The sequence below is a fragment of the Odontesthes bonariensis genome, chromosome 15 (genome assembly GCF_027942865.1).
Source record: "Odontesthes bonariensis isolate fOdoBon6 chromosome 15, fOdoBon6.hap1, whole genome shotgun sequence".
Lineage (NCBI taxonomy): Eukaryota > Metazoa > Chordata > Actinopteri > Atheriniformes > Atherinopsidae > Odontesthes > Odontesthes bonariensis.
Window position 1 is genome coordinate 35547006 of NC_134520.1, and position 26409 is coordinate 35573414.

Genomic DNA, 26409 nt, shown 5'->3' on the forward strand with positions numbered 1-26409 from the left:
AGAGTGGGCTGAGAACAACTTCTTCTTTTCAGACTTTCTGCAGACTTTTTCTCAGAGTTTTTGGCTCGCGGGACAGACCGACGGCTCACGCGCACCGCCGCATGGATTGGCTGTAAGGGCTCGAGCCGGAGAGAAGCCGCCGCGGAGCGAACTTTGGCCGAGTTCTGCCGGAGCCTCCGCCCGCTGTGGATGTGAACAGACCCGCCTTCTGCTCCGCGTCCGGCCGCTGGTGCGTTCCGCGCGCACGGATCTAACTCCCTCTTCTCGCCGCTTTTTTTCTCGCGTCATGACTTCTAGCTATGCGCATGTAATGGACAGGCAAGCCACGATACCACCGAACCGCCTGGAGAGCCCGATCACGTCGAACCTGGACAACCTCCAAGCCAAAAAGAACTTCTCCGTCAGCCATCTGCTGGACCTGGAGGAGGCCGGGGAAATGGTCGGCACCCAGGCCGACGAGAGCGTCGGGGAGGCCGGGAGGAGTATGCTGGAGTCCCCGGGGCTCACCAGCGGCAGCGACACCACCCAGCAGGAGAGTAAGTGGAGGCAGAGTTTGGGACAGAAACAGCTTTAATGTGTTTTTTATCTTGAGATAAATCCCGCTCCGTGCGTGCGCGGAGCCTCCGCGGGGGACGCGCGCGGATTCTGGGAAACCCGTCAGGTTTCACGCAGATGTAGCTGTAATGACAGGCTGAGACTAAACTCGTTTGTTTTCATTACACACCGGCGTGTGTCCGCGCGCGGAGCGCATGAATGGAGCTCCGCGGCGCGCACGGAAGGAATCCTTTAGTGAGTTTTGGCAATGCATCATCCCTGACGGCCTCCCCCTCCAAACGGCCATTAATTCCCCATTAAGGCTTTGATGTCAGTGAGGTATGATGCTGTTGGTGGACACGGTCAGCGAGGCGGCCTGGCGGCCATAAATCTGCCGCTCCGGGCTGCTGACCTGAATCAGGCCGCATCTTCACGCTCCAGGAGACAGAAAACACCTTTTCAGGCGCGTAAAGAGAGCGCGTGGCGGGGTAGTTTGCTGTTTCTGTGCACCAACTCCTCCAAAATAAAGATCCAATCACTTTCATGTGCGCGTAAAACCGAGGCCGCGTTTGGGTTTTTTTCGCGGCTTCAGAAGCGAGTTTTCCCCGGTGCGTTTGGAGTGATTTCCCCGGTGAAAGCGCAGCGACGCGCCGCAGAGGGACCGCGCGCTCCCTGCCTCTCCTCCTCCATCTGAAAACCTTAAAAGGCTTTAATGGCTGTTATTGTTTTTCCTTCCTTTAAGCAGCTGGTGTGAGCACTGCGCGGCCGGGTCACGCCGCTAATTCACGGTTATTTTCAGCCTGTCAAACACTCTCAGAGCATCGGAGCCTAATCATTCGTCATAATTAGCGCGCGTGTCGTCGGTCCAACAATCAGGGAGTCAAATAACTGCATCTCACCCGAAAAGATGGAGAAACAAACACAAAGAGGGGCGAAGGAGTCGGATTTTAGAGGAAAACGCGCTCCGGAGGTTAAATCTGACGCGGTTATTTCTCCGGTTTCAACTGTTCAGCAGCGACAGATTTAAGCAAAACTTTTAAAACTTTTTCACATAAACTCAAAGGCAACAGTTGGCTTAAATATTTTGAGACATTTTTATTCTATTTCACGGATCTATCGCGTCCTGTTTATGAGCTGCGGGGTCCATAAAGCGCGCCTCGGTAATGCCTCCTGGCAGCGGCGCTAATTGACTTTCACTGATAGCTGCTAATGAGATCAGGCGCGTCACACGTGCTGACCACACCGCGAGCTGCCGAGTGATGATGATGATGATGATGGGGATGATGGTGGGGCCGGGAATGGCTTTGATTTGCTCCTTTAAACACAAGCCGGCGGAGTTAATTAAAAGCTTTCCCGGGACAAACCGCCGCTCGGGCGCGCGCGCGCGACTATTAAAAGAAACGCAAACTTTTTGGGGGGACATTTGTCTGGATTCTGATCAAATATGTGTGTCCACATAAAGGAGAATAGAAATGGGAATATTTGGTGAATAAATTAAACTCATTTTTAGACTTTTTAAGGTAAAAACGGATTATTTTCTCTCCTGCCACGAGCTGTTTTCAGCTTTAAATCAAAACAATTTGGAAAGTTATCCAAAATATTACAAACAATCTTTACAGTTAGTTTATTGGGTATTTATACCTCCTGAAAAACTCCTAAACATGTAACATTTAGAAAATGTAGAGCTGTTTTCCCGGTTTTCCTCTGGTAACGTCATCGGACTGATGAGCCCGTAAAGCGGCTCTCTTTTCGGGGGGAGCAGTGCGCGCGGTCGCTGGTTAGCCGTGTGCGGCCGCGCTTTACTGCGCTTTAGGCCCACTGTTTCCCTCCAGCTCTTAACCAAACTGAGCTTAAACTCTGCAGCCTGCGGGCCGCAGGAGCGGCGCTGCGCTGATTTACGCCGAATCCGAGTCACAGAACCCGGAGGGCGGAGGCCGGGCGCGTAAATAAGAGCTCAGATGAGAATGCGTCCCCAGAAAGAGCTTTCTCCTTCCAGTAAGTGAAAAACTCAGCTTCACAGTTGAATTAAAGCAGCAGAGTTGTGCTTCCAGAGGACAGGAGTAATTATTTCATTAGTTTAATCTGTTGGTTTTCAGCCCAGGGGCCCCACGGAGGCCCCGGAGCCCCGCAGAGGGGTCATGAGATAAACCCCAGAGGTCACGCAGCCATTAAAACACGCAAACAAATCATTTTCTCTTAATTACGGATTATTTTTCATTCACAAAGCCAGTAACTCAGAAAGTGAGGTTTTCTTTTTTTTTTTTTTAATTCAGGCCAGAGAAATGTGATGAAACTCACGAAATCAAAGAAGTTTTTTCTTCTAAAGACACGGTTTTACTTTAGTTTTAAACGGGAAAAATAAAACATTTTATTCAACATTTTCTCAGCTTTCTCCTGGAATGAAAGCGAAGCTCACAGAATGTTTAAATGGGATTAAAACACCATCAGATCTGATCTGCATTTAACTGCAAAAAGCAGGAAACTGTTGTTGAGTTTAGTGGTTTTAAAGCAGCAGTTTGCGCGCGGCCCTCCGCTGAGCGTGTGCGCGTGTGTTTCATATCTGATAAAGACTAAATGTGCTCCTTAAATTCTTTAATTTTTTTAAAATGATATCATTTATCATGATAATTATTTACTCCATGAGTCAAATAAAGAGTTTAAAAAATGTAAATAAAAAAGTTTCTTTTTTTTTTTACATCTGTTCACATTCAGCTTCAGTAAACAGATGTGACTCACAGCTCTGAAGAAAGCTGAAAATAAAACCCATCATTTCTGTATTTTACAGGATATTTATCAGAAAATAAAAAGGTTTTCCATTTTCTGCTCTTTACCAAACTAAAGTCTAAATGTTCACACCAAACTCTTATTTTTATTTTTATTATTATTATTTTATTTATGGAAATGATCTTTTTTTCAAACATTTAAAATAAGAAATGATTATAAATAATAATAAATAAGTTGATCATTTGGACCTTCTTGTGTCACCAGGAGAGAAGATTTCAGCTCCTGTTGAACATTAAATCAGAATCAGTGTGTGTGCGCGCGTGTGTGTAATTAGGAACATTTAGCTTTTCTCTGTGAAAGTGTTGCTCTGCGGTCTTGTTGTTGAGCCACAAACAGATTTCAGCTGCAGGAAGGTTCCTGAAGGTGCTTCCACCGAGAGGCTGTTTGTTTTTCTGTTTGTTTTTCTGTGTGTGTGTGTGTGTGTGTGTGTGTGTGTGTGTGTGTGTGTGTGTGTGTGTGTGCTAAATGTTTGTGCTGCAGATTCAGGTGTTTATTTGATCTAAATTCTATTCTATCATTTAGGAGGAAGGAGTTTGAAGGCACAGCTCTCAGTTTATCATGTTTTTATAAAGCTGGTAGCTCCAGATAACTGAAATTATTATTATTATATCTGAATTAATTATTTATATCTGCATTTATTATTATTATATCTGCAGTTATTATTATTTATATCTGAAATTATTTTTATTTATATCTGCAGTTATTATTGATATCTGCAGTTATTATAATTTATATCTGCAGTTATTATTGATATCTGCAGTTATTATTATTTATATCTGCAGTTATTATAATTTATATCTGCAGTTATAATAATTATATCTGCAGTTATTATTATATCTGAAAATATTATTTATATCTGCAGTTATTATTATTTATATCTGCAGTTATTATTATATCTGAAAATATTATTGATATCTGCAGTTATTATTATTGATATCTGCAGTTATTATTATTGATATCTGCAGTTATTATTATTTATATCTGCAGTTATTATTATTTATATCTGAAAATATTATTTATATCTGCAGTTATTATTATTTATATCTGAAAATATTATTTATATCTGCAGTTATTATTATTTATATCTGCAGTTATTATTACACTTATCCGGGAAACTGTCCCCATCCCAGAGCAACCTCTCTGGGCATCATCGCGGCCCGCTGTGCTCGCTGATCTGAAGATCTCGTGCACGCCCTGATTAAAGCAGCGCTTCTGACAGTCAAACATCTGCTCGTCCACGTGTCCAAAATGTGTCAGAATCTGAGTTTTAATATTTTAAAATCAACTGTGAGCGACAGCAGAAGGAAAAGGTGGAAGTTGGTGACCTGATTGGGACTCGGTGCTCCGGCATGGCGCCCCCCGCTGCCCCCCGCTGCCCCCCGCTGCCCCCCGCCCCCCTCTCCCCCGTGTTTCTGCACACTTTCACAGAGTTTATCCATCTGAGAGTTTCTGAAGGAGAACCTTCTGTTTCTGATCAGCTGGGACACTTTCACGTCAGCGCAGGACTTCAGAGGGAGGAAAGTGAAATCCTTTTTCAGTTTTTCACTGTAAAAATGTCCCGTTTCGGCCTGCTGGACATGTTCTGTTTGCATTGGCCGCAGTTTGGATTTAACGTTAGATTTAAGGTGCCTTCAGCTCTGCGCCTTCAGCTCTGCGCCTTCAGCTCTGCGCCTTCAGCTCTGCGCCTTCAGCTCTGCGCCTTCAGCTCTGCGCCTTCAGCTCTGCGCCTTCAGCTCTGCGCCTTCAGCTCTGCGCCTTCAGCTCTGCGCCTTCAGCTCTGCGCCTTCAGCTCTGCGCCTTCAGCTCTGCGCCTTCAGCTCTGCGCCTTCAGCTGAAATCTGTGCGTCACAGCTGGGAGGCAGAGGCAGAGGCAGAGGCAGAGGCAGAGGCAGAGGCAGAGGCAGAGGCAGAGGCAGAGGCAGAGGCAGAGGAGGCTGAATATTTGCTTAAATTCTTCAGCAAAACCCACAAACTGCTCATCGTCTGAGTGGAAAAATGCTCGTTGCTTTGGAAAAAGTGAGCTGCAGCGATCAGGCTGACACATCAGTGTTTTCCTGAAGCTGAAGCACAACTTCACCTGAGATAAAAAGATGTTCTCAAGCTTTAAATTTCTACTTTAAACTTTATTTCTGTGTTCAGACCTTTTTATCTGGATTATTCTCTCTCATGGAGCAGATAAAACCCTTTGCTGTGTCTCTAACTTTTCCTTCTCCGTCCTTTTCCTAACTTTTCCTTCTCTGACCTTTTCCTAACTTTTCCTTCTCTGACCTTTTCCTAATTTTTCCTTCTCTGACCTTTTCCTAACTTTTCCTTCTCCGAACTTTTCCTAACTTTTCCTTCTTCCTTTCCCCGCAGACGAGCAGATGAACACGGAGGAGAAGAAGAAGAGGAAGCAGCGCAGGAACCGGACCACCTTCAACAGCAGCCAGCTGCAGGCGCTGGAGCGAGTCTTTGAGAGGACGCACTACCCGGACGCCTTCGTCAGGGAGGACCTGGCCCGCCGGGTCAACCTCACCGAGGCCAGAGTCCAGGTAGGAAGGGGTTCTGGGAGCGTCTCCTTTGGCTCTGAGCTCCTGGGATGGGCTTAAACTCCCGGGATCTGTGGGCATCGCTCTGATCTGAGCGGACACAGCTCGCATTATAAAAGCTCCTTTCTTTATCTGTGAGAAGCTCACAGAGAGAAGCAGAAACAGCCAGGCGTTAGGGACTGGAAGTCACTCAGATGTTTAGATTTAAGCCCTTTGGGGGGGCTGATGAGATGTTTCGGGGTCCTTACGGACACGTCTTATCACAGATGAGCTTTCACACGGTCACTGATGACCAGCAGCCGGTGGGCCGCCGGCCGGGAGCTGGTGGGATCAGAGGAGTGGATGTAATGGTGCATCATTTCCTCAGATCAGAGATAAGCTGCAGGCGTGCGCAGCACAGCACGCCGTGTCCTGATTGGCCAAATGACTGATGTCACACATCTAAATGTTATCAGTCACATGATTTCTGAAATTATGCGTTTGTGTTCAGCCCGACTGCGTCGCACGGCGTTCAGCGAGTTCCCCGCCGCCCTGACGGGACCCTCCCTGTACATCTGATTACTGCAGCTAAACTAAATTCAGAATCAGAATCAGAAATACTTTAAGTCAGGAAATACAATAGAGCAAAATAAATATAATACAATAAGACAAAATAAGATAAAGTAAAGATAAAGCAAAATTACAACCCCATACAGTGAAATAAAATTACACCCCTCCCACAATAACAGTGTAAAAATAAGATATAAGAATAAGAAGGAAAATCTCAGTATATACAATAAACAGTATTTACAATGCTGCTCAGTAACTAATTATTATTATTATTATTATTATTATTGCACATATCAGAATCAGAATGCCTTTATTGTCATTGTACATGGTACAGCGAAATGTAAAGCCACCAAAACAGTGCAAAGAGAAAATAAAATTAAGAATAAAAATATGTACAAAAAGGGAAGGGTGTAAGATGCAACAGTTTTTTGTTACGGTAAATAAAATAAATAAAATATGGTGTTAGCGGTGATAGACAAATAAGGTGTAAGTAAATTCAAGTAAATGGATATATTACACACAACAGTTTTTGGCCATAATTTTGAATATTGCACAAGAATAGGGAATTGTCCAAAGGGATGATCAGTGAGTAATGAAATAAATAAATAATAAATAATGAGATGAATAACTGTCAGACACTGGAATAATACAGTTTGATGGCCACAGGCAGGAATGACTTCTGGCTTCTGTGGCTGAGCAGCACATCATGAAGAGGACGTGCAGAATTAATCTGAATATTAACCTGAGAGCGGTGAAGCAGGGAAGTCGTGTTTTTTATCCGGATCGACCCAAAATAATGTTCTTTAGAGGTTTAACAAAAGAAATTTAGTGTTAAGTTTCTGAATCTATAAAACGAACCTAAATTACAGAATAAAGTCAGGATTTATGCTCTGAATGCTCTTTATACAGTTTATTACGGTGTTTAGTTTAGTCTCTGAACTCTCAGAATCTCACATGTTGGGATATAAGTGGGAAAAATCCCCGAACCAAACCAACACACAGTTTCCCAAAGCCAGAGACGGAGAAATATTTGTGTATGATTCAGATGTTCTGTTTAGGACAGCGTCCCCGTCACATGACAGGAATCTGTGGCCAAAAACAGAGTCGACCTCACAGCGGGGCACAGATTTAATACCCTCCTGCCTCCTGCCTCTAAGCGGTGCAGAAGTATTGGGACACGCAGCGTCGGGGTCATCGTGCAGCAGGACGTACGGAAACATCGAGCCGACCACGGCGTTCAAAAAGGATACGAGATGATACAGATACTGCGTCTCATTTCGTCCGTTCCTCCTAAAGATGGAGCTCGGGCTGCTTTACGTTTTCTCTGGTGATGGAATCCACTTCTACGTGTTTCCAGTGTCGAGCAGAACTGGGCCTCACTGTTACCTAGCAACCGTTCAGGTTCAGTTCAGGTTCAGTTCAGGTTCAGTTCAGGTTAAGACTTGTTTAGATTTATTAGGGCTGGGCGAGTTAACTCGTTAATTATTTAACGGCGATAAATATTTTATCGCGCATTAACGCAGGTTTTATTATTTATTTTATTATTGTAAAAGTCTATTGCTAACAGGCTTTTATTATTTTTTATTTAAAAAAATTTTTGGGGGGCTTTTGTGCCTTTAATGGAAAGTTCAGAGAGACAGGAAGCAGGGGGCAGAGAGAGGGGGAACCACACGCAGCACAGGGCCGACCGATGCGGGACTCAAACCGGGGCCAGCTGCAGCGAGGACTATAGCCTCTGTACATGGGGCGCTGCTCAGCCCACTACGCCACGGACCCCCCCTGTTTTATTATTTATTTTATTATTGTAAAAGTCTGTTGCTCACAGGCTTTTATTTTGTAAAAGTCTGTTGCTCACAGGCTTTTATTTTGTAAAAGTCTGTTGCTCACAGGCTTTTATTTTGTAAAAGTCTGTTGCTCACAGGCTTTTATTCTGTAAAACTCTGTTGCTCACAGGCTTTTATTTTGTAAAAGTATGTTACTCACAGGCTTTTATTTTGTAAAAGTCTGTTGCTCACAGGCTTTTATTTTGTAAAAGTCTGTTGCTCACAGGCTTTTATTTTGTAAAAGTCTGTTGCTCACAGGCTTTTATTCTGTAAAACTCTGTTGCTCACAGGCTTTTATTTTGTAAAAGTATGTTACTCACAGGCTTTTATTTTGTAAAAGTCTGTTGCTCACAGGCTTTTATTTTGTAAAAGTCTGTTGCTCACAGGCTTTTATTTTGTAAAAGTCTGTTGCTCACAGGCTTTTGTTTTGTAAGAGTCTGGTGCTCACAGGCTTTTATTTTGTAAAAGTCTGTTGCTCACAGGCTTTTATTTTTGTAAAAGTCTGTTGCTCACAGGCTTTTATTTTGTTGCTTACAGGCTTTTATTCTGTAAAAGTCTGTTGCTCACAGGCTTTTATTTTGTAAAAGTCTGTTGCTCACAGGCTTTTATTTTGTAAAAGTCTGCTGCTGTCTGCTGTGGAACAGGAAAAGAAAGTAATCGGCGGATCCACCAAACATGGAGAAGGGTACGGAACTTTTACTCGGCCATTTTCATTTTAAAGTTCTTCCAGACGGCGGAGTCGACAGAACCAAAGTCATCTGTAAACTCTGCCAAGTTGAATTGTCTTCTCAGCGTAGTAGTTCCAGTCTAAAATATCACTTAAAGGCAAAACACACAACTGATAGCAGCAAGTCATTCAAGGAAACAGACAGTGGAGCGAGGCTTCTACATAAAAACTACAGAAAGATGCTGATGTTAAAAGTGTGTTTGCACAACAAATGTTATGGCACTTTCATTCATATGGCAGCACATTTAAAATAAAACTAAATGCTAAAAGCTATACGCTACTTTTGGATTAATTTTTGGATTGTGCGTACAAATGCGATTAATCGTGATTAATCAGGGAAATCATGTGATTAATTAGATTAAACATTTTAATCGTTGCCCAGCCCTAGTTTATACATAAACAGTTCATGCTTTTCTGTTACCGATGAATGAGTTTAAACACCAGTTTTAGGGCCCTGCAGGTATCAGATCTTTAGATAAAGGTGATTGAGTTTTTTATTGTTGAATTAAATATTCTTAAATTAGAAGATTTATGTCAACATCGGCTGTTATGAAGTACATCATTTTGTCTTTTTGTTTATTATATAACTAGAATAACAAACCCTTAATCTGCTCATTCTGTGACCATAAGAATAACTTCATATTGGAATGCAGCCTCACAGCAAGTCATGAAACTGTTACAAATAAGTTCCAGTTTCCATTTATAGTTCGTTAGTTATTTGTTTATTTGTGACAGGACTCTGCATATTAATAAACATACAATGTAAATATGCCAGATTTAGCTCCAAGGCTAATTTCCATCTGCAGTCCTGCTGTTCACACTAAAATCAAGACAAAGACAGGAAACAAGAAAACAAAGAGTACAACTTTCCACATCACTTAACCACATCACAAGATACACAACAAATGACCTGTTATGGTACGAATACCATACCGAAAAACCATAGCAACACAATTTTGTCGCACAGTAGTTTCAGACATTAAAATGCATCTGATTGGCAAATAATGTTTGTGAGTCTTTTTACTCAGCGGTTAGGTTTAGTTATTAAAAACCTGGTTAGGATGAGGAAATCCAATTTGTGAAACTCACAAATTTAAACACTTGAAGCCCGACTTTCACATTTATTTCCTGCCCACGAGGATTTTAAAATAAGTGCATATAGAAATACAGTCCTGTGTAATATATATATTACATCCTGTATCATTTAAAAAACTGTCAGGAAAGAAGAAATGATCAGTTTTAAGAAATGAAGACGTCTGGGCGTCGCCCAGAAAACTCGTGTTTGTCTTCCATCCAGTCCAGTATTTCCTAAACTGATTTAAAATCTATTTTTTATTAGGAATTAATTTATTAGGAATTGATCTGGCTTTGTTTTCGTGCCGATGAACACAATATTTTGAAGACTCGTTATTACAACGACTGTTTTAACACAAGTCGTGATGTTTTCCTCACCTAACAATCTAATTTCCAATGCCTAAACCTAACCGTGTAGTTTGAAATGTGTGAAACAGCAACTTGATTCATTCCTTTTTCATTTAAAAAACTGTCATGAAAGAAGAAATGATCAGTTTTAAGAAGCTTTTAGTGAAACTGCAGCGTCTGTTCTCAGGACAAACGGATCCGTAATTCTTATTATTCTCAGTTCTGTGAGCAGAGAACAGCCCAACCGCTCCATCGGGTTGTTTTCTGAGGCAAACAGCGGTGCAACAAAGAGGCTGTCGGCCTTTATGAAACACCTGAAGCTGATTCCTGTGTCCGAATCAAAGCAATGAACTGCTGAATTTAGCGTGTGAGGAGGAGTTAGGGACTCAGACTGCAGTTAGAAGCACTTTCTGTGCATCTGAGCCGCTGGAAAAGGCCTCAGATAAAGACACCAGGAGGAACCAGGGCTGCGTTTCCTGCTCTCATAACTGTCCGAGCTCTCTGTGCACAGCTCACTGAGAGCCTTTGCTCCGTGGGCAGCGTGAGGAAAGAGGAAATTGTGATGTTGGAGCGAGCGGAGCTGCACATCTGTGATTAATGTGTTGCAGAAATCCTTTGATAACGGAGACTTTGGGCTCATTCCTGAGGCGCTGCGTCAGCGGGCAGCGAGGCCTTCTGAGCGCCCACAGCTTCTAATAATGGATTCGATTTCACAGCGAGGAACAACATCAGCAGCCCCCCCGAGTCATCATCATCAGGGCGGGGGGGGGGGGGGGGGGGGGGGGGTCGATGAGGGATGGACGAGGAGAACTTTAGACGGAGGAAGTGTGGGTGTGTGAAAGACTCTGAGCTACAGATGTGATGCCTGTAAATCGACTGTTTTCCACAGACGATTGCTATCGGACTCCGTTCGTTTATTTATCCAAATATTTTTTGGGTTTAAGCAGAAACTGTGACACATCTGAGGTCTTAATTATGCGCCGGATGTTCGGCCGCGGGCCGCTTAAACAGATGCTCGCAGGATGGACGCACAAGTTCCATGAAACCGACTCAGAGAATCAGAAGTCGTTCGGACGCCATCTTGTGTTCTTGGTGATCTGAGGTCGTCTCCTGCAGGAACAGAACCTAAAGTCTCACTTTGTACTCTCAAACTGCAGGATCACATCTCAGGCCATTTATAATCCTCATCAACAACTGTTAAAGCTAGGGCTGGGCAACGATTAAAATGTTTAATCTAATTAATCACATGATTTCCCTGATTAATCACGATTAATCGCATTTGTACGCAGAATTCAAAAGTAGCGTATAGCCTTTAGCATTTAGCTTTATTTTAAATGTGCTGCCATATGAATGAAAGTGCCATAACATTTGTTGTGCAAACACACTTTTAACATCAGCATCTTTCTGTAGTTTTTATGTAGAAGCCTCGCTCCACTGTCTGTTTCCTTGAATGACTTGCTGCTATCAGTTGTGTGTTTTGCCTTTAAGTGATATTTTAGACTGGAACTACTACGCTGAGAAGACAATTCAACTTGGCAGTGTTTACAGATGACTTTGGTTCTGTCGACTCCGCCGTCTGGAAGAACTTTAAAATGAAAATGGCCGAGTAAAAGTTCCGTACCCTTCTCCATGTTTGGTGGATCCGCCGATTACTTTCTTTTCCTGTTCCGCAGCAGACAGCAACAGACTTTTACAGAATAAAAGCCTGTGAGCAACAGACCTTTACAAAATAAAAGCCTGTGAGCAACAGACTTTTACAAAATAAAAGCCTGTGAGCAACAGACTTTTACAGAATAAAAGCCTGTGAGCAACAGACCTTTACAAAATAAAAGCCTGTGAGCAACAGACTTTTACAAAATAAAAGCCTGTGAGCAACAGACTTTTACAGAATAAAAGCCTGTGAGCAACAGACTTTTACAGAATAAAAGCCTGTGAGCAACAGACCTTTACAAAATAAAAGCCTGTGAGCAACAGACTTTTACAGAATAAAAGCCTGTGAGCAACAGACTTTTACAAAATAAAAGCCTGTGAGCAACAGACTTTTACAGAATAAAAGCCTGTAAGCAACAAAATAAAAGCCTGTGAGCAACAGACTTTTACAAAAATAAAAGCCTGTGAGCAACAGACCTTTACAAAATAAAAGCCTGTGAGCAACAGACTTTTACAGAATAAAAGCCTGTAAGCAACAAAATAAAAGCCTGTGAGCAACAGACTTTTACAGAATAAAAAGCCTGTAAGCAACAAAATAAAAGCCTGTGAGCAACAGACTTTTACAGAATAAAAGCCTGTAAGCAACAAAATAAAAGCCTGTGAGCAACAGACTTTTACAAAAATAATAAATAATAATAAATTTAAAAAAACTGCGTTAATGCGCAATTAAATATTTATCGGCATTAAATAACTAGCACGTTAACGCGACAATAACGAGTTAACTCGCCCAGACCTAGTTAAAATATTCGTTTCAATATTCAAACAAAGCTTTATTATCAGTGGTGACTCTGAACATGACTTCATACCTTTAATAAACTAGTCAGGGATCAGATTTCAGCAGGTTGAATCAGATGATAAGCTCCGTCTTTCTTTCTTTCTTTCTTTCTTTCTTTCTTTCTTTCTTTCTCCATCTCTTCTCTTTTCTTGACCATGTTTTGACCATTTTTGCCCAAACGAAACACAATCTAACCAGGCAACAAGGATCTTAATCTGAGGTCCTTGGAAAGCGTTCCTCACAAGATGGCGCTGAGCTTCCAGCGCACGACCCGGTGTGACATATCATCACATTCTCTGTGTAATAACCTTTAATAATGGCTGATCGATACCTATTTAAGAAAATATATATATTAAATATGTCAGGACAAAACGACTGTTTCTGAACAACAGTTTTTAGAGCCAACGTGACTTCATTGTTATTTCAAAACAAAAAAACTTTACTCTAACTTCTTTACTGTTTGATTAGAACAGCTAAAGTCTCCAGTTTTATTCATATTACTTACTTTGTTCATTCAGTGTCATTACATGTGTTTTTGATTTTGGTTGCCTCGGTAACTGGCACCTCAGGACAGCTCAGTCCAACCAGAAAACACAGAATAGGTTCAGTTGTCCTAAACACAGCAGGATAAAAATAAAGAAGAAGTAGCTAAACTGTAACGTTTTAACTTTTGTGTCGAGCAGAACTCAGGTGCTTTCTATTATTCAACCTATCGGTGTGTTTTTTATGTCTAACTGACAGTCATATGACAGTGAAAAGCCAATGTTTGGTCAGATGTGGCTCAATCTCAGTAATCTCTGCTCTTTATAAGTGTTTAAGTGCACGTTATAGATGTCTAATATCATTAGTTTCACATCATGCTAAATGTTTAAAAGTTATTGTTAATCTGGTGCATTTGCACGATGGCTCCAACATAGCTGCTCATAACTGTAATTTATATATATATATGTATATATATATATATACATATATATATATGTATATATATATATATATATATATATATGTATATATATATATATATATATATATATGTATATATATATGTACTCTGCTACTTACTTAGCAGAGTATGTTAAACCATAGTACACATATTGGCTATTACAGTACTAACCTAGCCTGGCTGACGCGTCCACATCTCGATGAGATGGTGGTCCGGGAACTAGGTGTGCATTTTCTCGTATTTGAGGCGTTTTATCAGCATTAACATTAACATAAATCCATATTTAGAGGCCACAGAGTTTTGTTGGTGTAGCTACAAACATGAAAGTTAACCAGGAATATCTGACTCACTACTTTCTAAACTTGTTGTTTGGAAATTCCTACCTTTGTGTGTCAGTTGCTATTTGGTTAGGTTTAGGAAAACATCCCAGCTTGCTTTAAAACAAATGTTTACCACAAAACCCATCAGATAAATACGGATAAATATGCCGACATGAAAGAAACCTCCAGCTGAACTACTTTAGGTTTAGTTTTTGTTATATAAATACTACAGATAATACTTTACTGGTGTATTGTCATCTTGGCCTGTATGTAACTACTCTACCTACCAACAGGCACTGAGGTACAACTGATCCGTCTTTCACTCACTTGTTTTCACTCATTTCTATCAGTTTTCCTCAGTCTCCACCCTGGCTGATTTTAGAACAAAATACTCACAGAATGGCTACTGCTAGTCACTAGTCCTCGCTGCAGCTGGCCCTGGTTTGAGTCCCGCATCGGTCGGCCCTGTGCTGCATGTTGTTACCCCGCTCTCTGCCCCCTACTTCCTGTCTCTCTGAACTTTCCATTAAAGGCACAAAAGACCCCCAAAAAATTCATAAAACTGCATTAATGCGTGATAAAATATTTATCGCGTTAAATAGCTAACGAGTTAACGCGATATTAATGAGTTATCTCGATAATAAAGAGTTAACTCGATAATGAGTTAACTCGATAATAATGAGTTAACTCGATAGTAACGAGTTATCTCGATAATAACGAGTTAACGCGATAATGAGTTAACTCGATTATAATGAGTTAACTCGATAATAATGAGTTATCTCGATAATAATGAGTTAACGTGATAATAATGAGTTATCTCGATAATAACGAGTTAACGCGATAATGAGTTAACTCGATTATAATGAGTTAACTCGATAATAATGAGTTATCTCGATAATAATGAGTTAACGTGATAATAATGAGTTATCTCGATAATAACGAGTTAACGCGATAATGAGTTAACTCGATTATAATGAGTTAACTCGATAATAATGAGTTATCTCGATAATAATGAGTTAACGTGATAATAATGAGTTATCTCGATAATAATGAGTTAACTCAATAATGAGTTAACTCGATAATAATGAGTTAACTCGATAATGAGTTAACTCGATAATAATGAGTTAACTCAATAATAATGAGTTAACGTGATAATAATGAGTTATCTCGATAATAATGAGTTAATGTGATAATAATGAGTTATCTCGATAATAATGAGTTAACGTGATAATAATGAGTTATCTCGATAATAATGAGTTAATGTGATAATAATGAGTTATCTCGATAATAATGAGTTAACGTGATAATAATGAGTTATCTCGATAATAATGAGTTAATGTGATAATAATGAGTTATCTCGATAATAATGAGTTAACTCAATAATGAGTTAACTCGATAATAATGAGTTAACTCGATAATGAGTTAACTCGATAATAATGAGTTATCTCGATAATAACGAGTTAACGCGATAATGAGTTAACTCGATAATAATGAGTTAACGTGATAATAATGAGTTATCTCGATAATAACGAGTTAACTCAATAATAACAAGTTAACTCACCCAGCCGTAGTATAAATATCCAAACCAAAATGAATTAGTTTGGATACATGCATCATTTCAGAACAGCAAACCCACAAATTCACCGGAACATGTTCAACATTCCTACAGTTTTAAGCGTATTTAAGCGTATTTAAGCCAGGTTTGCACAGTTGATGGGTTTGTAATGGGGGTGCCTTCTCATTCCTCGTGTTCTCTGTTGTTCCAGGTCTGGTTTCAGAACAGGAGAGCCAAGTTTCGCAGGAATGAGAGAGCCATGCTGGCCAGCAAAAACGCCTCGCTCCTCAAGTCCTACTCAGGAGAAGTGACGGCGGTGGAGCAGCCGATCGTGCCCCGCCCTGCGCCGCGCCCCAACGACTACCTGTCCTGGGGCAGTGCTGCCCCCTACAGGTAGGAGGCCCCTGCAGTTTGGTCAGCCACCCACCTGAGATCCACATTCCACCCACACCCAGCCTGCTTATCTACTAACAAACGTTCCTCCTCTGTTTGCTCTGATGATCTGCAGACACCGCTGGGAGCAACACAAAGTGTGTGCAGGAATGTATAAACACAGTTTCAGTCATGACACCATATGTGACACAGATTGCCTCTGAACTCACAACCACGGGGGGAGCCTGACAGTTTCTGTACAAGAAGTCCAAGGAATTAGGATTGTGGGACATTTTCTGTACAAGAAGTCCAAGGAATTAGGATTGTGGGGAGGTTGGGCAGACGAGCTGCAGCTTCATGTTAAACTAAAGTTGTGAAAGGGGCTCATCAGGTTAAAGAACGTGTGTTCAGCACGAAGGTCCTGCACGGACAAAACATTATGTTTCTACAAATTCAACAGGGAAAAAGAAAAGAAAAGTAATAAAAGATGAATCAGAAAGGGCAGAAGAACTGAGAAAAGGAAAGAGGGATAAAGGAGAGAAGAAACGGGGCATGAAAAGGCGTGGAGAAAAAATGAATGTGACTAAGATGGGTGGGTGGATGGATGGATGGATAGATAAATAGATAGGTAGGTAGGTAGGTAGATCGGTAGGTAGGTAGGTAGATCGGTAGGTAGGTAGGTAGGTAGGTAGGTAGGTAGGTAGGTAGGTAGATCGGTAGGTAGGTAGATCGGTAGGTAGGTAGGTAGGTAGGTAGGTAGGTAGGTAGGTAGGTAGATCGGTAGGTAGGTAGATCGGTAGGTAGGTAGGTAGGTAGGTAGGTAGGTAGGTAGGTAGGTAGGTAGGTAGGTAGGTAGGTAGGTAGATAGATCGGTAGGTAGGTAGGTAGGTAGGTAGGTAGGTAGGTAGGTAGGTAGGTAGATCGGTAGGTAGTTAGGTAGGTAGGTAGATCGGTAGGTAGGTAGGTAGGTAGGTAGGTAGATAGATAGATAGGTAGGTAGGTAGGTAGATAGATAGATAGATAGATAGGTAGGTAGGTAGGTAGGTAGGTAGGTAGGTAGATCGGTAGATAGATCGGTAGGTAGATAGATAGATAGATAGATAGATAGATAGATAGATAGATAGATAGATAGATAGATAGATAGATAGATAGATAGATAGATAGATAGATAGATAGATAGATAGATAGATAGATAGATAGATCGATCGATCGATCGATCGGTCGGTCGGTCGGTAGGTAGATAGATCGGTAGATAGATCGGTAGGTAGGTAGATAGATAGATAGATAGGTAGGTAGGTAGGTAGGTAGGTAGGTAGGTAGGTAGGTAGGTAGGTAGGTAGGTAGGTAGATCGGTAGGTATGTAGGTTGGTAGGTAGGTGGATTGATGGATAGATAGAAAGATAGATGGATGGATGGGTAGATGGATGGATGGATGGATGGATAGATAGAAAGATGGATGGATGGATGGATGGATGGATGGATGGATGGATGGATGGATGGATGGATGGATGGATGGATAGATAGATAGATACATAGATAGATAGATAGATAGATAGATAGATAGATAGATAGATAGATAGATAGATAGATAGATTTAAAACAGGAACACCGTATCTCCTGCCTAAATGTGTTTCATCTGCATCAGTTCGGACAGCAAAACGCTGGTTTATAATGTTAGAAAATGTAAAAATGGACCTTGGTTGCCCCGGCGATCAGCCCGTGATGACGAGGGCAGAACCACCTGAGGGGGCAGTTGGGCAGATGACGTTACTCTGAGGACTTTCACATGACAGACTGTCAGACTGACTCTCCCATGTTTCCACAGTCCTCTCACTTCTCTACTTATGGTTCAGAGTTAATGGCAGACGGCTGGGGTTAGAAGCCTAAAATACATGGTTAGGGTTTGACAAGTACCCGTTTTAAAAGTCACGGGTCTCAGTTCCCGGCACTGCTCCTGGCTTGTTTAAAAACAGCATCTCCTGCATGTGGACTTCTTTCCTCTCACCACGGCCCGGCCTTTTTAAAACAGGGAGGAACATCCGTCTGCAGCAGGGAAGCTGGCGCCTCGCTCCTCTTAACAGCAGAACGTCAAATATAAGCTGCTGATTCCTGATTTTACAGTTTATTTTGTGCTGCTGGACAAGAAAACACACACACATATTTATATAACTTCACTTTAAAGCAGCATTAATACAAAGATTTGCTTTATTTTGCATTTCACTGTGAGACAGATGTGTACTTTACCATGAGAAGCATGTCATTCTAACACATTCTGCATCTCGTTTTACATCCATATTTACAGTTCGGCTGAGTTTAGACACCAAGGCTGTGTTCAAAACCGCATACTACATACTACATACTACATACTGCATACTGCATACTACATACTACGTACTACATACTACATACTACATACTACATACTGCATACTGCATACTACATACTGCATACTGCATACTACATACTACGTACTACATACTACATACTACATACTACATACTGCATACTGCATACTACATACTGCATACTGCATACTACATACTGCATACTACATTCTGCATACTACATACTGCATACTACATACTGCATACTGCATACTACATACTACATACTGCATACTGCATACTACATACTGCATACTGCATACTACATACTACATTCTGCATACTACATACTGCATACTACATACTGCATACTGCATACTACATACTGCATACTACATTCTGCATACTACATACTGCATACTACATACTACATTCTGCATACTACATACTGCATACTACATACTACATTCTGCATACTACATACTGCATACTACATACTGCGTACTGCATACTACATACTACATACTACATACTACATACTACATACTCATCGATCAGGCAGTATGCAGAGCCTTTACCCACAATGCATTTCGCTCCTGCCCGAGCCGAAATCAGTCGGCCTGAAGCTGATTTCCCTTAAGCTCTAAACTCTGTAAACTTTAGCAACATTTGAAACATTTTCAGGTGAGAAAGTAGTCGTTTAGATCCCCAACGTGTTGAAAACCTGACAAAATACTGGCTATTTACAATTTTGTTCCCACAAATTCGGCGCTACTAAAGCTAGCCGCAGTGGGCAACGCACTTCCGGTTATTTTCACAAAATAAAATACCCGTTGCCTTTTATCATAGGGAAAGCCATTACCATACAATTGGTGCTTTTGTTTTGAAAACAGGAAGTGAACCTACCCTCGTTGTAGCTAGCTTGAAACTGCCGTTTTGACAGGAAATGACGATCGGCGACGTCACGTTACGTTGCATCTTGGGTAGTTTGAGTATGAGTAGTAACCTCATGATGCATACCCAACATTTCGGAGAATCTAGTATGCATCCGGGAACTTCTCGCTTACTCAAACTCGCATACTAACTCAGAAAGTTAGTAGGAGTAGTAGGAGAAGTATGCAGTTTGGAACACAGCCCAAGCCTCCATGATTAGCATGAGGAAACATCACATCAAAGCACCAATATCTATCTCTACACATGGAAAAATATGCTTTAGGTTTAGGGATTAAAAACAAATTCATACAAGATGAACTTATAGAAGTTAAAATGATGGAATCAGGACGTGTTTAAGCATCGTGATGCCTTCCTGCTGCAGAACGCCAGCAGAAAAAGCCCCGGCTGATTCCTCCATAACCACACGCTAACGCTAACGCCACCGTGACGCCGCGCACACACACGGCTGCCTCTCTGTTATTCTTTCATTTCCTCCCGCTCTGCTACCTGAACATACTTCTCATAGTTCCTCTGAAAGTCTTCATCTCCTTTGATCCACCTGAACTCCAGCTGACTCAGACTGACGAGCCGCAGCGAGGTCGGCGCCGCCTCGTGCACACGGCGCGGGGAAATAATGGCGCTTTACTTCTTCACCACAAATTCCACGTGCAGAATCGAACCTGTTTTAGAGGCAGGATTTTTACCTGTGAAGCGGTTTAACTTGCAGATTAGATCCAGATCCTGAAGATCTCTGCCTGCTGACTCTTAGTCTCTGTTTTCAGTGAATTTAAACACTTTTCTCCTCTTCATTTATGATAATTATCACATAATAATGCACAGAAGCACACTCATTATTATCATTATTATAGAATAATAACCGCAGGGTCTATTATTACTGTGTTAAAAAGGGGGAGACGACTTCTTAGAAAAAGCTACTTGTGTCTGAGGGGCTTATTTTTGAGCTTAATTAGTTGTGATCTCAATAAGTTAGTTTTAATTTTGATGACATAAGGCCAAAAGTTACAGGCCTGACATGAACGACTGCTACGACGTCAGCCCGGCTCCCAAAGTTTGGACCTCAGATCAGAACCGGCTGTTTTATCTCAGATATTTAACAGGAATCAGAGTAAGAAATAAAAATTCTAAAAAAAAACTTAAGTAAAACCGTAAAACTGAATTCAAACACTTTTCTCCTCTTCATTTATGATGATTATCACATAATAATGCACAGAAGTACGCTCATTATTATCATTACTGTAGAATAATAACTGTTAAAAAGGGGGAGACGACTTCTTACGGTGCTTTTTAGAAAAAGCTACTTGTGTCTGAGGGGCTTATTTTTGAGCATATTTAATAAGTTAGATTGATTCAATTGTTTTAATTTTGATGACATAAGGCCAAAACTTACAGGCCATTACAACTTCCTGTATCAGCTCAGTAAAAGTTCAAAGTCTGGACCTCAGATCAGATCAGAACCGGCTGTTTTATCTCAAATATTTTAACAGGAATCAGAGTAAAAATTTAAAAAACTGAAGTAAAACTGAATAAACACTTTTCTCCTCTCCATTTATGATAATTATCACATAATAATGCTCAGAAATCCCTCATTATTATCATTATTATTGAGTAATATTCGCTGGGCCTGTTATTACTGTTAAAAAGGGGGAGACGACTTCTTACTTGTGTCTGAGGGGCTTCTTTTTGAGCATATTCAGTTGTGATCTCAATAAATTGTTTTAATTTTATTAAGGCTTATGACATAAGGCCAAAACTTACAGGCCATTACGGCTTCCTGTAGCAGCTCAGTAAAAGTTCAAAGTTTGGACTTCAGATCAGATGTTTTATCTCAGATATTTAACACGAATCAGAGTAAAAATGAAAAATTCTAAAATAAAACTTAAGTAAAACTGAATTTAAAAACTTTTCTCCTCTTCATTTATGATAATTATCACATAATAATGCACAGAAGTACACTCAGAAATCCCTCATTATCATCACTATTATAGAATAATAACCACTGGGTCTATTATTACTGTGTTAAAAAGGGGGAGACGACTTCTTATGGTGCTTTTTTAGAAAAAGCTACTTGTCTCTGAGGGGCTTATTTTTGAGCATATTCAGTTGTGATCTCAATAAGTTAGATTGATTCAATTATTTTAATTTTATTAAGGCTGATGACATATGGCCAAAAGTTACAGGCCTGAAATGAACGACTGCGCCGACGTCAGCCTGTAGCAGCTCAGTAAGAGACTGAAGTTTGGACCTCAGATCAGATGTTTTATCACAGATATTATATCAGGAATCAGAGTAAAAATGAAAAATTCTAAAAAAAACTTAAGTAAAACTGAATTTAAACACTTTTCTTCTCTTCATTTATTATAATTATAATATAATAATGCACAGAAGTACACTCAAAAGATGGAGACGACTTCTTACGGTGCCTTTTAAAAAAGCTACTTATTTAACCTTAAAGGCTTATTTTTGAGCATATTTAATAAGTTAGATTGATTCAATTGTTTTAATTTTGATGACATAAGGCCAAAACTTACAGGCCATTACAACTTCCTGTAGCAGCTCAGTAAGAGACTGAAGTTTGGACCTCAGATCAGATGTTTTATCTCAGATATTTAACAGGAATCAGAGTAAAAAGTTTCTCTGCAGTTTGTTTCTCCGTCTCTAACCCCTTCCTCCCCGTGTTTAAACCTCTTTCCTTTGCACGCATCTTGCTTCAGACTCATTTTCCTCGCCGTCGCCCCCCTCTGTCGGCGGGGGGCGGGGGGCCGCATCCCGTGACCCTCCTGACGAGGTGATAATGTGAAAACAAAGCGTGCTGAATCCGCCGCTGACCCCTGCGACCCCTCTGCACAGACGGAGCTCTACTGGGCAACATTTTTTGTGACTCCGGTTACATTGGTCACGATTTACAGTAATCCTCTGTTATGAAACCGGGTGTAAGATGTCGGACCCCGCGGCCTGAAGCTGAGCCGCGGCGGGGGGGACGGGGGTGGGCTTTGTGATCCGGGAATAATGCTATGTGGTGCTAACACTTGACTGTATATTATCCTTAAGCTGGTATCCGATGCCGGAGGGGGGGCCGGTGAGAGTGCCACAGAAAATGCTGCCCTCAGAGAACAAGTACGCCCTCACTTTACTACTCTTTTCTTGTTGTCTTCACTCTGTTTTTTTGCACGTTTCTGCTGTATTTTGAGTGAAAGTTTGGTCTTTTCCCATTTAAAACAGACGTGATAGGGATAGTTCGCCTCTTTGGACATGAAGCTGTGTAACATCCCATATCAGCAGCATCATTTCTGAACATCTTCTTCCCCCCTGCTGCGTCCTGTGAGCAGAGTTCCAGCCTCGTTTTGGTGTTGATGAAGGTAGTCCGGCTAGTTGGCTGGGGTTTAAAAAATAAAGCGTTTTGCTTCTCAAAACAATATGCGTTCAACAGAGTAATACATTTGCATCACAAAATGATTCTCCAGGAAAAAGTCAGACCTCACAATCTTTTGGCCCTATTTTCTCTCCCTTCGTATCACTGCCTGCTGCCGCCTGCCGACAGCCGCGCCTGTTACGCTGTTTGCTGCTCGCTCTGCACGGTCTACACAGCAGGCAGTGATACGAAGGGAGAGAAAATAGGGCCAAGAGATTGTGATGTTTCACCTCTGATTTGATCAAATAAAAAAAATAAACATGATTTTCTTTGGATTTTCTGGAGTTTTGAGCCTCTCGTTGAAGTCACTTTAAATCCTCCATCAGCTACATTCTGTCTAAAAACTAAATTCATGTTTTCTGGGCCGATCAAGATGCAGATATTGGACTTAATTGTATAAGTGTGAACATATTTAGACTAAAGTAGGCTCCAACACACAGAGAGGTGGGTAGAGCAGCCAAAAACTTTTACTCAAGTAAAAGTAAAAAGAGAAAATAGGGCCAAGCAATTGTGAGGTCTGACTTTTTCCTGGAGAACCATTTTGTGATGCAAATGTATTACTCTGTTGAACGCATATTGTTTTGAGAAGCAAAACGCTTTATTTTTTAAACCCCAGCCAACTAGCCGGACTACCTTCATCAACACCAAAACGAGGCTGGAACTCTGCTCACAGGACGCAGCAGGGGGTAAGAAGATGTTCAGAAATGATGCTGCTGATATGGGATGTTACACAGCTTCATGTCAGAAGAGGTGAACTGTCCCTTTAAAGAGGCGAACTGTCCCTTTAAGTGTCAGACTTCCAAGCTTTCCTCGTGGATGTTAAACATCACATCTGTCAGAGTTAGCCTGAAAACTTACCGTTAGCATTCACAACACACCCAGGTTGATCTTAAGTGCATTTAACCTTGTAGCACCCACAGTCGCAGATATGCAACAAGCTTTTTATTTATTTACATTATATTTTTATTTACATTACATTATTTGATTTTTTTAAATTTACATACATTATTTACATTCATGTGTAATATTTTTTTACATTACATTTTATGTAAAAATGGGAATAAACCAATATTTTTGGTTTATTGGCAGTTGCATATCTGCAACTGTGGGTGCTACAAGGTTAAACATCACCAGTTCAACCCACAAAGAGTCAAACAGACGTGTAAAAAGATCGACATGATGTGGACATACATTCAGAGCAAATGTAGGGGGGGGGTTCAACACTTCAGGGGCCAAAACTCTAATATATCCCCCCGTGATCCTTGTGTTGATTAACCACTGACATGAGCCACAGTTTGAATAATCTGTGGTGATTTATTCACTAAATGTTGGGAGGGAAACAGAGAACATTTAAGAACATTTAAGAGAGCAGAATAAGAGCTTTAAAGGGTGTCATTGTTTGGGTTTGTGAGGCGGAAAAAAGAGAAACTAACACAGGAAAAGACGAGGCGCTTTTATCAATAAACACTAAAACTGTGCTGCAGATTCCCTGCTGATGAACAGGAAAAACTGGGGCTCCGGCAGCATTAAGTGCTCACTTTCTCTGGGCTTTCAGCTGCTTTTCATCAGACTCCATCTAACGTAGGAAGATTTATTTCACTGAGACGTTTAAGATTATTAATTAAGAAGCATGAGGTCAGCGTGGCTGAGTCCAAATAATCAGTTTGTCAGATTTATTAGGAAATATGGAATATACAACAGACTGAGACCGTTTTCCAGAAGATGGTTGATAAAAGCTTCTCAGAGCTGGAAGACTTTGGGCTCCTTTAATGGGAGAAAACAGACTCTGCGTTTGGGATTATAAAAAGCTCTGAAGTTCATTTTAAACACGGAGTAAATCATATGTTTTAATAGAAGTTTAGTATCACGTTTTCCTTGTTGTTTGGAATAAAAACGTAAAGTTTAAAATAGGGCTGGGCGAGTTAACTCGCTATTATCGCGTTAATAACGCAGGTTTTAATATTTATTTTCTTATTGTAAAAGTCTGTTGCTGTCTGCTGCGGAACCGGAAAAGAACCGGCGCTACTTCCTGTTTTACTTGTTTCAACATAAAAGCGCGTATTTCAAAATAAATTTAAAAAAAATTTATCATAAAATAGTAAAATGGCTCACCATAAATTTACTTTAATTTATTTTTTTTTTTAATTCAGTTGTTAGATTTACTTTAATTTTGTTAATTTATTTTTTTTTTTTTTCCAAAATAATTTTAAGCGCCATTAATCAGGGAAATCATGTGATTAATTAGATTAAAGATTTTAATTGTTGCCCAGCCCTAATACCTAATCATGTTACTGACCTGTTGTTAAATAACCTGCAACAGCTGTTTCTTTTTTAGTCCCACTTCCAGCCTTTTGTTGCTCCTGTCCTAATATTTACCATAAAATAGTAAAATGGCTCACTTTAAATTTACTTTAATTTAGTAGTTTTTTTTTATTTAGTTGTTAAATATACTTTAATTTAGTCAATTTATTTGTTTTGTTTATTTATTTTTTTCCCAAACATTTTTTTGGGGTTTTTTTTGCCTTTGATTTTTGGATTCTGTCAATTACAAATGCGATTAATCGCGATTAATAAGGGAAATCATGTGATTAATTAGATTAAACATATTAATCGTTGCCCAGCCCTACTTTTTATAAGTAATCATGTTACTGACCTGTTGTTCAATAGTAAAATGGCTCACTTTAAATTTACTTTAATTTAGTTAATTTGTTGTTTTGTTTATTTATTTTTTCCCCTAAATTTTTTGGGGGGCTTATTTGCCTTTGATTTTTGGATTTTGCGTACAAATGCGATTAATCGCGATAAATCAGGGAAGTCATGTGATTAACTAGTTTAAAATTTTATTCGCTGCCCAGCCCCAGTTTAAAAACGTGTTTTTTGTGTGAATGTGTGTCGTTTCTTCGCAGCCTGACGTCAGCCCACAGGTGATGTAACCTCTCCCCTTCTTGTTCCCCAGCACCATGCCCACCTACCCGCCCACCTGCTCCAACACCAACACGTCCCAGGGGATGAACATGGCCAACAGCATCGCCAACCTGCGGCTCAAAGCCAAGGAGTACAGCCTGAACCAGGTGCCCACGGTCAACTGAGGGACCCTCCCCGCTGCTGGACCCCCGCGGACGGAAGTCGTCTCTGGGAACATCTCACATATGGATCGTGATGGCGTGACACCACCGAACGGCAGGATTTCCCCCCTGAGGTGACTCTGTTTCCCCTCCTGAGCATCACTGAACTCCTGCTCCCACTGAAAGACATCTAGACTGGATGCTGCAGCCGAACATCTGCGCAGTTTCACATCTGTGATGGAGACTGAGACGGATCCAATCAGAGGGCTCGTTTTTTTTCTTTCTTTTTTATGGAGCCTCGCTCACGGACTACGTGGAATTCCGTGGTGTGGATAGAGTTACGCACCAACAGTGGGATCAGCTCCTGTTTCTCTCTCTTTTTTTTTTTTAAAACTCAGCAACCAACCAACAAAGACTTCCTCTGACATTTATTCTATTTCTTCTACGATACTTTTGTTTTTTTTCCACGTTTCTTTCCATGATATACCACTGAGAGGCAAACATTTCAGCGCATTTTGATTGATTTTCATCTTATAGTCCCATATAAAGGAGAAGCTGATGTATTTCTGAATCCAAAAAACCAGTAGATAATTTCCTATGATATCCTTTATTTGT

The 26409-nt window shown here is 40.7% G+C and overlaps 1 protein-coding gene across 3 annotated transcripts; it reads left to right on the forward strand.

Annotated features, from left to right (window-relative positions):
- On the forward strand, window positions 1–26409 carry prrx1b (paired related homeobox 1b). 3 transcript variants are annotated; one of them, XM_075484515.1, is made up of 6 exons: window positions 1–536; window positions 5674–5849; window positions 15882–16063; window positions 16179–16200; window positions 22369–22434; window positions 25686–26409. In XM_075484515.1, exons 1-6 carry the CDS (start codon window positions 287–289, stop codon window positions 25887–25889), a joined length of 900 nt encoding a protein of 299 aa, XP_075340630.1. In that variant the 5' UTR covers window positions 1–286; the 3' UTR covers window positions 25890–26409. The 3 variants fall into 3 exon arrangements, with proteins under 3 accessions (XP_075340630.1, XP_075340631.1, XP_075340632.1); XM_075484516.1 differs by lacking the exon at window positions 16179–16200 and having other exon boundaries at window positions 25686–25901; XM_075484517.1 differs by lacking the exons at window positions 16179–16200; window positions 22369–22434 and having other exon boundaries at window positions 25686–25901.

What these genes read in the sequence shown, in the direction of transcription:
- prrx1b (XM_075484515.1), top strand. Translation starts at nt 287, where the DNA reads ATGACTTCTAGCTATGCGCATGTAATGGACAGGCAAGCCACGATACCA. An exon ending in TCACCGAGGCCAGAGTCCAG is followed by an intron (nt 5,850 to 15,881) that starts GTAGGAAGGGGT and finishes CTGTTGTTCCAG; the next exon opens with GTCTGGTTTCAGAACAGGAG. An exon ending in ATGCTGCCCTCAGAGAACAA is followed by an intron (nt 22,435 to 25,685) that starts GTACGCCCTCAC and finishes CTTGTTCCCCAG; the next exon opens with CACCATGCCCACCTACCCGC.